This window comes from Cariama cristata, unplaced genomic scaffold (assembly GCF_000690535.1).
Source record: "Cariama cristata isolate BGI_N322 unplaced genomic scaffold, ASM69053v1 scaffold7145, whole genome shotgun sequence".
Lineage (NCBI taxonomy): Eukaryota > Metazoa > Chordata > Aves > Cariamiformes > Cariamidae > Cariama > Cariama cristata.
The window spans coordinates 44,036-54,468 of NW_009618024.1; the positions used below are offsets into that span (position 1 = coordinate 44,036).

The 10,433-nt window shown below is 41.3% G+C and overlaps 1 protein-coding gene across 1 annotated transcript in view; it reads right to left on the bottom strand.

The window, feature by feature from the left end:
- Positions 1–19: 19 nt before the first annotated feature.
- LOC104162053 (ADP-ribosylation factor-like protein 8B) overlaps positions 20–10,433 on the bottom strand; it is a gene marked incomplete at its 5' end in the record, with an annotated part of 21,894 nt that continues 11,480 nt past the window's right edge. The window contains 5 exons of the mRNA XM_009700691.1: positions 20–69; positions 2,869–2,939; positions 6,381–6,448; positions 8,128–8,221; positions 8,578–8,651. Coding sequence (XP_009698993.1) covers positions 20–69; positions 2,869–2,939; positions 6,381–6,448; positions 8,128–8,221; positions 8,578–8,651 — 357 coding nt within the window. The remainder of the gene's footprint in view (positions 70–2,868; positions 2,940–6,380; positions 6,449–8,127; positions 8,222–8,577; positions 8,652–10,433) is intronic.

Genomic DNA, 10,433 nt, shown 5'->3' on the forward strand with positions numbered 1-10,433 from the left:
TCTTCAGCAAAAGTTTTCTTCAACAGTGTCTTGATTTGGAGTGCTGAATAAGCCATTGTAATGTTATGTCTGCCAGGACAGATAAAACAAAATGAAAAACTCAACAGCCTGTTTGCAGAGTGTAAAAGGACAACAGAACACCAGAAGGTTAATACAAATTAAAAACCCCCAAACAAACAAAACCCAGAAACCACAGGCTTTCATTTACACCCAGTTAACAATTCAGTACTTAAAACTCCAGGTAGCCTTTTTTTCTGTTGTTTTTTGTTTGTTTTTAAACTATGTGCATTTTGTAATCTTGAAATATGATGACTGACATCAAGTTCTCTAAACCACAGATGAAGAACTGTTGGAAAAGCGAAGATTTAAGATCACCATAAAATGAACTGTAAAATCCAGACTAGAATGAAATGCAGTGTGAGAACAAAGGCAGAAATACACAACCAGAAGGAAAGAGAAGGGCAAACATCTGACAAAGCATTAAGGAGCCATTTAGGTAGACTGTAGGAGTCCAAGGTCTCTGAAAGGAATGCAACACTGGACTAAAATTTGATAGTTGAAATTGGTACCCCTCCTGATACAATCTAATGCATTGGGCTGAAAACTCCAGCAGTTCACAAACTGACTCATGAGCAGATTAGATGTTTTTGCCTCAAGGCAGTAACATCTGTCAGGGAGGTAGGAAGGATGTCAGGGGGCAGGAACAGCTCTAGCCCTCAAATTTAAATTTGTGCCACATCTGTCCTAAGTTCAAGACAGCACTCCATGAATATCCTCGCAGACCGGCTTAGGCACTGAGACTGCAGACAAGAGCATTCCACGGCATCTAAACCAAAGCTAGTTACTAAATACTAATCTTCCACAGTCTGTCAGGGCACAGAAATTGGCAGCCTTACACCTACACCTCCTGATGAGACCAGTTAGCTAGGCTGCAGTTTGCACTGAAAAATGACTGCCTTCTCATTCAACTGCATTGATATCAATCAAAAATGCAGAGGAAGAAGACAGCTCCCAGTCTTCTCCTTAACAGCCTAGTAGTTTCATCACTTTCATAAGCTAAATATATTTTCATTATAGTTTTTCATGATAAATGGTATTTTCCAGTCCTTTGATCTCCTTAGGTTCTTGCCCAACCTCTTTTCAGTTTCTCAAGGTCTTCCTCAAGATATAGCACACAATGGTCCAGTAATGCCCGCACAGTTCCAAACACACGTGATATACGCAGTCTGCTCCCATTTGTTGTTTCTTTGGGCAAATATTCAGGACCAGGTTAGCCTTTCTAGGCATAACGTTACACTGGAAGGTACTTGACCGATTCTCAGTTAGAATTTGAGTCTTTTTCATCACTACTCCCAGGACTTCCACAAGTAAGTGATCTACACGGTTCTGCACTAGTGATCATTCTTTTCATTATTTTCCCATTTGCAAATTTTAGTGTGCTTTTTTGGCCTGCTTTTCTCCTCCAGGCCATCTATATAAATGTTCTCCTCCAGGCCATCCACATAAATGAACCAGGATCAAAACCTATTTTCTCCAGGATCCTTTCAGAAACTAAGCTGGTTTTACCAGTTTCTAGTCACAATACCACTTTTGAGATCCTCCACTGCAGCACCGTGTTTCTAAAACCTCAATCACCTCCAATGCCCTTCACCTAAGCAGATAATCCTGACTATGTTGTCTTCCTCAGTCCTTACATCCCAAACTCTCATCTTCCCCAGTGTAACAGTACATTCTGCGTATTTCCCTCACTCAGAGATAACCGTTGCACCCCAAGCTGCAGCAAACCTGGGTCTGGTCTCCTTCAAACCGACGCACCCAAACCACGTACACCATTTCCAAGAGAAGCCCCCACTGCCTAACACGTCCCTGCACACAGCTGAAATCTCCCCCAGCGCTCTCAAGCCCAGGTGTCATGGCATAGTCTCCTCACCACCTCCACTACCTGGTCCTCTCTGCCTAGGATGGAAATTTCCCCTGTTGCTGGGAGAAAACGGTTTTCCTCCCATTCCCACTTGCACCATCTCTCATTCAGCTGAGCCCTGCAGAGCTGCCCAGCTCTTCTAACAAGTCTGGCTTCCTCAACAAGCAGCTATAAATACCTGCCCAGGCTGTATCCCTCCCATCCAGCACCACTTGCCTTAGCAGCCTGCAGGGAAGCAGGGTGGCACATAGGCAGCATGCCCCCGGGCAACCACCGCTGCTGGCTCAGCCTGTGCTTCACCCCTCTCTCCTGCCCTGGGGAGGAAAGGGAAGAGGAGGGCATGACAGAGGAAAGGGACAGGAAAGCGGAAGAAAGACAGGAGAGCGAGGAAAGGGCAAAAAGCAAAGGCAGATGGAAGACAACTTGATGGGGCTTTTATAGCTCCTCGCTGACTTCAGGATCTGTTCTTTGCGTGGACAAACGCACTAGTCCCTCAGTTGGAGGAACACCGCCACACAGCCACAGGCACATAGGGCCTGCTTACCAAATAAAATCCTGTATGGAGCAAAACGCTTAGCAAAATTTTTTAAGTATTACCTAACAATTGGAAGGCCTTCATATGCAGTTACTATTTTTTCAAAAGTAATACAGTTTTTGTGAGGGATTCATTACTTCGGGTTTTAAATATGCTCTTCCAAGGCTCCTGTCAAACTAGTTACTTAACCTCTCCTGGAACCAAGTAATTCTACAAGTGACTTTTAAATTACACATAATTCTATGTTAAAACAAATACAATTGCATGCAGTATTTGCAACAAAATCTTTCAAAGTAAATTGAGATTTTCAGTTATATATTGGAGGTAGATATTCAAATCTCATTAACATTTTTAACATCTGATCCAAAGTACAAAGTATACACTGAGGATGCTGTAAGATGCAGCAGCTTACCGATGTTATCCTTCTCTTTACAGGAAATAGAATAGCAACAGATTTCTCTGTCTTGAATAGCTGAAAGGTTTCTACAGAAACAAAAAATAACAAAATAAGTAGTGTTATAGCTCCACAAAAAACTGACAAGAGAAATTTCCACTAAATTACATGTTTTCTGCTTTTTACTCAGTGGGTTCAATTCTATCCTCAGATATTAAATTTTTAAAATATGCTATTGCAGACAAAAACCTCACATCTCTTAAACTATAAAGATTAAAAGGTTATAAAGTCATTTCACAAAAATTCAAATTTCTCATTAAGTCAGTGTAATAGTGAACAATAAAAATACAGAAAGCCATGAGCTGAAAATAACATTTTGTAGTGGCAATCAAGTAACATTACCATGCCTTAGCATTCATCTTTTACTCTTTTCACTTAGAATTCAGAGTTTTTATCTCTAATAACTCTTATAATCAAATAACAGTACTCAAATGATCACACCATTAATCTTCAGGTTGTTTATGATATCATACTTAAATATATCAGATCTGATTCCTACTGAAAGGATGCCTCTACATTTAGGGAGAAACAGATTCTCAATTAACTTCTGTTTCTTTCTGGGAATTTCCCTATCCTCCTCAGAGTTTCTGAGCACTTTGTTATTTTTTCATTTATCCTCACACAAGTGACACAGACATGGAGGAAAGAGATTACATTCCTGGAGCAGATGGGGAGTGGAGGCACCAAGAAGGAAAGAGTCTTGAGATCACGCAAGAGCCTCTAATAAAGAGAACTCAACAGTGACCTCCTTGGACTTGAGGAGAGCAGACTTGGCCTCTTCAGGGATCTGCTTGGAAGAGTCCCTTGGGATAAGGCCCTGTAGCAAAGAAGGGCTCAAGAAAGCTCGTTAATATTCAAGGATTGACTCCAAGCTCAGAAGCAGCCCATCCTAATGTGTCTGGAAAATTGCCAGGAGGCATAAGTGGATGAACAATGAGCTCCTGGCAAAACCCAGTCACGAAAAGGAAGCATACAGAAGGTGGAAGCAGGGACAGGCAACCTGGGAGGAATACAGAAACATTGTCCAAGCATGCAGAGACACAGTTAGGACAGCCAAAGCCCTGAAACTGGATCTTGTGAGGGAGGTCAAAGGCGACAAGAAGGGGTTCTGTGAGTACGTAAGTGACAAATGGAAGACAAGGGAAAATGTGGGCCCATTACTCAATGAGGCGGAGGACCTGGTTACACAGGACATGGAAAAGGAGGAGGTACTGAATGCTGCCTTTGCTAGCAAGATCCCTTCAGGGATCCCAGGCCCCAGAGTCCAGGGGGAAAAGTCCGGAGCAAGGAAGTTGTACCCCTGATGGAAGACGATCAGGTCAGGGAATACATAAGCAAACTGGACACAGAGAAGTCCATGTACCCTGGTGGGATGCACCTATGAGTGATGAGGTAGCTGGCTGATGTCATTGTGAGGCCACTCTTGATAACCTTTTAATGATCATAGTGACTGGGAGAGGTGCCTGAAGAGTGGAGGAAAGCAAAGGTCGCTCTTATCTTCAGAAAGAGCAGGAAGGAGGACCCAGGGAGCTACATGACAGTCAGCCTCACCTTGATCCCTGGGAATGTGATGGAGCGACCAATCCTGGAAACCATTTCCAGGCATGTGACAGACAAGAAGGTGATCAGGAGCAGTCAACATGGATTCACAAAGGGGAAATCATGCTTGACCAACTCAATAACATTCTACAATGAAATCTACCGCTTGGTAGATGAGGGGAGAGCAGTGGATATTGTGTACCTTGACTTCAGGCTTTTGACACTGTCTCCCATAGACAAGCTGAGGAAGTATGGGCTGGATGAGCAGACAATGAGGTGAACTAGAAACTTGTTGAACAGTCAGGCCCAGAGTTTGGCGATCAGTGGCTCAAAAGCTAGCTGGAGGCCAGTAATGAGCAGTGTACCCCAGGGATCAATACTAGGTCCAATCCTGTTCAATATTTTCATCAGTGATCTGGATGATGGGGCAGAGTGCACCCTCAGCATGTTTGCTGATGATGCAGAACTGGGAGGAGTGGCTGATACACCAGGGGGTTGTGCCGCCATCCAGAGGGACCTCCCCAGGCTGGAGAAATGGGCTGGCAGGGACCGCGTGCAGTTCAACACAGGGAAGTGCAAAGTCCTGCCCTTGGGGAGTAACAACCCCAGGCACCAGCACATGCTGGGGGACAACTGGATGGAAAGCAGCTTTGCAGAAAGGACCTGGGCATCCTGGTGGACACTAAATTGAACATGAGCCAGCAATGTGGCAATGGAGGTTAATGGTAACCTGGGCTGTGTTAGGAGGAGCGTTGCCAGCAGGTTGAGGGAGATGATCCTTCCCCTCTACTCAGCACCGGTAAGGCCGTACCCGGAGTGTTGTGTCCAGTTCCGGGCTCCCCAGTACAAGAGGGATGTGAAGCTACTGGAGACAGTCTAGTCAAGGGTCACTAAAATCATTAAGGGACTGGAGCATCTCACATATAAGGAAAGGCTGAGAGAGCTAGGACTGCTTAGCTGAGAGAAGAAAAGGCTCAGGGGGGATCTTATTATTGTATACAAATACCTGAAGGGAGGCTGTAAAGAAGATGGAGCCCAGTGACAGGACAAGAGGCAATGGGTACAAACTGAAAGACCAGAGGCCTCCACTGAACATAAAGAAACACTTATTACCTCTGAGGGTGACCGAGCACTAGCACAGTTGCCCAAAGAGGCTGCAAAGTCTCCATCCTTCGAGATATTCAAAAGCCATCTGGACATGGTCCTGGGCAGTCAGCTCTAGGTGGCTCTGCATGAGCTGGAGGGTGGACAAGATGACCTCCAGAGGTTCCTTCCAACCTCAGCCAGTCTGTGCTTCTTAAGTCCCAGTTTAGTTGCTTAGCCTTTGGACCATCCTTCTATACTGAAACTTCACTTCTCACTCCACTTCGCTTCCTACTGATTAAAATTATGTGATTTGAGACATAGAATCCTGTTCTGCAAAATTAGTGCTACACTGGTTGTTTTTACAAAATTGTGTATTTCCTTTACAATTACCCTTACAATGCATCAATTTAAGTTAGTTTCTGTAATCCGTAAGTATACGCTTTGGATACATGCCAAAAATACTTGAATTGCTTACATTTACAGACAGTAGCTTGAAATAGTTCTGTTCTAATGCCATTCAAGCATTAAACTGCCACTACAACATACTCTGAAAAGTGTAAGTCAGCCTATTACTATCTATAGCAGTTGTATCTTCAGTGATGGGAAAACAGGATTATCTGAAACACCTTTATACAACCAAAATAATAATCAAGAGAGTTTCAAATCCACTGCAGTCAGTTATCAGCCTAGATTGCTATTTCAACTGCCAGGGGAGCTCAAAGTGGAGTATCTGAGAATGTAAAATGGAATCTGTTATAGCTGGTTATTGCCATAGATTACCAACAATTTTCTCATACGTATCAAATTTCACAGTGTCTCAGCTTTTACACAGGCCAGCTACTTACAATTTCTCAATTAACTGCTTTTCATCCAGTGCACCTGGGAGGTCTCTTTTATTTCCAAGGACTAACACCTGAAAGAAATTATTCATATTCATGTTAAATCCAGGAGCAATAAAAGTTTATCTTTGTCTTTAACCATTTGTTGGCATTATTTTGGAACTTGCAGCTAAGTATTTAGACCGCAATAGTGGACATATTAAAAATGACCAATGACTGCGGGAGCATCATGGAAATCCCGCTCCTAGTTAGAGTCAGATGCTGGATGCACACCCTCTGAAGACTGGATCCAATTATTACTTGGTGTATCGGAAGTCTCATCTGGAAGTGAATCTCTCCATTCTGGGTGGCATTATGGGATGGTGTTAGATTGCATGCAACTAAACTTGGAGGTGAGCATGTACCAGGTGCACTCAAGCCACCAAGAGACATTCAATTCACAGGACCAGACTAATGTTAATCAAAAGCAGGGCCCCAGCAGTAGAGGCTGGGTCCTCAAGACCCAGACATGATTCTGTTCACAGTTTTGCTTCCCTGCTTCTTAACATTGACGTACTAACCATATATCCAAAACACGTATCACCCAAGCACCAGCCAAATGACTGATTCTTCTCCCTCCAATCTGAGCATCCATGGTAGAAATCAGAAAGGCAGCCATTAGCAAGTAAGTCTGAGAAATGCAGAAAATTTACTGAATAGATGCCGGAACTTACAAGTTCCTACACAATACTTAAGGCTTCAAGTATAAATGAAGGTCAGATAAATAGGCTGAGCACATTCTAAGATAAAGTAAGCAATGGGAGGTTTTTCTAATTATGGTTGCATTATTCTTTTCCAGATGCGTTACAATTCTGAGTCAAGACTTTACCATTATTTCCCATGAATCTGGAACACATTAAAATTCATTACTTGCAGTCTCAGATTAATAAAGCTACCTTAAAATCTATAATACCGAAGCCTGAGCACAATAAATTGAAGAAAGTTCAATACTAGTTACCTACCTATGAAATAAAAGTAAGTAAAAAATACATTACTGCACCTTGGAAATTACTGGGCTGGTCAGGTTGGGCAATTGGAATGTGACATTATAACATATAAAAGGAAAGGAACTTAATTAAATACTTCTGAAGATATGAGAGACCTATCATTTCAGGAAGGAAAAGTGAGAAGTAAAACAGGATGTGAAGACAGTACAAAGGACAGACAACGTCACTTGCCATGAATAGCGTGACTATAGACTTCTGTGGGATTTGTTCAATATGTACTTAACATATAAAAAAGAAACAGTTAAACTAAGTCAAGAAAAAGAGAAGTCAGGACACATAAAAAGTCAAGCTCCTCCACAATCTCTGGAAGCAGAGGACACTATTTGATGTTAGTGTCTGCCAGCCTTCAGAAAGACAAATCTCACACGCCTTAAGATACTGCCAGAACGTATCTGGGTCACTGGTTCAAACCCAGCCAACAAGGGGACCGACTGGATGTAATTACTGTCTGATAATGCCACATGTGAAAATGAATTTTTTCCAAATCTATTCTGACCTTTAGATGAGAAAACGTACAAACACACGGCAGCACTGATAAGATCCTGAGTCCTCTGAAAAAATGTCACAGTAATTTTTGTAAGAACACTCAATGTATCAAGCCTGCGCCATATTTAAGCTAGAATTTTCAAGAATCCAGAGGAACCGATTCATAAGGATTTAGGTTACACTGTCCACATTCAGGTAAGAACAATAATCAAAATACTTACTGGAATTCCATGCAATTGTGGCTTATCTATCAAACTGTGTAGCTCATTCTTTGAAGCTTCTACTTTTTCTAAGTCTGCTGCGTCCACCATGTAACTGCAATGGGAATATAGTTATTTATAGTATTGTCCATTACTTGCAGAAATTTGCATTAAAACATCTGATATGTGACAAATGTTTTTGCATTGACAACAGCATTAGAACAGTCCTGAGTTGTATAAGTCGTGCATTTATTAATACAGGAAGATGCAGAATTAAATATGGGCTGTGGGAAAAAATGGCCTGGAACATGCAATTACTTATATATTTGCACTGCTGGATGTATAAAACATGCTACTTTTATCATGTTGGGTCTCCTTATGTGATGGAGGTGGACAGGAAGACAAGTGTATCTATATTAATAATATATATTTTTAAATACATTTTGTATGGGCATACAGAAGAAAACTTACACAACTGCATTGACTCCTCTGCAATAACGCTCCCACATGCTTCGAAATCTTGGCTGCCCTCCAATGTCCCACACCTGGAAAAGGTAAGAACACCCCAACCCCAAAACCTTTTTGAACCACACAGTCCTAACAGAACAAAAGAACTCTTACATGCAGCACGCAGGTTGTACTGACAATGCCTAAGTGTAGGCAGTTTTTTCAGTGATCTTCTTCAAGAGACAGGTCTTCTCAGCCCCTTCCGGTCAACGGAGGGGGACAGGTGCGTTCACAGGGCAAGTCAGTTCTGTGACATTCACAGCTCCAAATGTCCATTTGGAGAACACTACCCTTTCTCACTCACTGCAAGAAAAGTCTTACTCAGATACCAAAGTGAATTCTTGCAAATATACAGTCTAAAAACCCAGAAAGAATAGCATCATTATATGAAAATAGTTATGAGGTTGCATTTTTTAATAGGGCTAGGGAGACTTGAGTTAAGAATGCATCAGGCCTTCAGCAGAATAAAGACGGATATTAAGTAAATGAAGAGTTGGTCAGAGAGCAGATTGAGTCCATGTAAAGGATGATACACTCTAAAGAGCTCCAATACCTCCATAGCTCTCCCATTTGTTCATCAAATGTGCTTTAAAAGACACATGGATTAACTGATCAGAACCAGAAAGGAAACGGTAGTGTAGGGTAGGCCTGAAGTGATTAATCAGTGAATCTTAAGGAAAGGGAGCTCAAATTCTGCTCGGGATTTTACAAAGCTCCAATCCTGCAAATACTTATGCATGCTATTAGTGTTCAGCAATCCCACTGAATTCCTTATCATTAAAAGGCTAGCACATTATTTTTCTGTACAGCAGTTACTTATTCTGCTTTGCTTGCAAAAATTCACTATTTTTGGTGGATGACAACAATCTTGTTTCAAAACTATTTCCAAGCTCAGAATACCAGGGAAAGGGTCTAAATCATGCAGGCAAGGGCTGCATGATGATGCAGCTGTTTGCAGCTACATCCACAAACAGTTGTGTTACAAGTGACACACCTATTAAAATAGTGAACACTGAAAAATAAAAGGAATGGATTTGTTCCAATGTCAAGGACAAAGGGAAGTAATTATTTCCTCTTTTAATCAGCTTTAGCTATCAAAGCAGTATGTACCATAAAATGGATCTAGGAGGCATATCCATTACAGCACAAACTAAATTTGGAAGTAACATAGGTAGAAGCAAAATTTTCATAAGAGTTGTTTTTGTATTTACACTTTATAAATTCAAACATATTAAACCTGCTGTGGCAACAAAGATTTGCACAAAGGAGTGAGACATAACAGACCCCTGGGATAAGGCCTTTTTCAACTAACGTGGACTGTATTTTTAATTCCGTAATCCATAAATTATATTTATGTATCAATTTCTCTGTCATTTTCAACACTTTATGTTCATGTTTTAGAAAGAAATATTCCCCAATTCACCATTAAAATCATTCCCTGATTGATATCTCACCATTCCTTCTGACATAAAATTAGTATATCACCTAAATGTAGCTTGCCTTTGGTCCCCTCTACAAGATCAAGAATTTTACATATGAGAGAGAGTTGAGAGAACTTCTGACCATCAATTATTATCTGCACTGACATTTAAAGCTCTGTTTCAAAAGTCTTAATAAAATAAAGCTTTTATTTCAAAAGCTTGAAAGAGATGAGTACACAGTTCAGTATTATAGTTAGATGACAAACCTTACACCAACACTAATTATTTCAATAACTCATCAGGACCTTGAAACTATCAGTAGCCATCTGGTACACATCTGTGTGTCTTGAAAAAGAAACTAAATTATTTTCTTGGTAGATCAGAGAAGAAAGAAAGGGA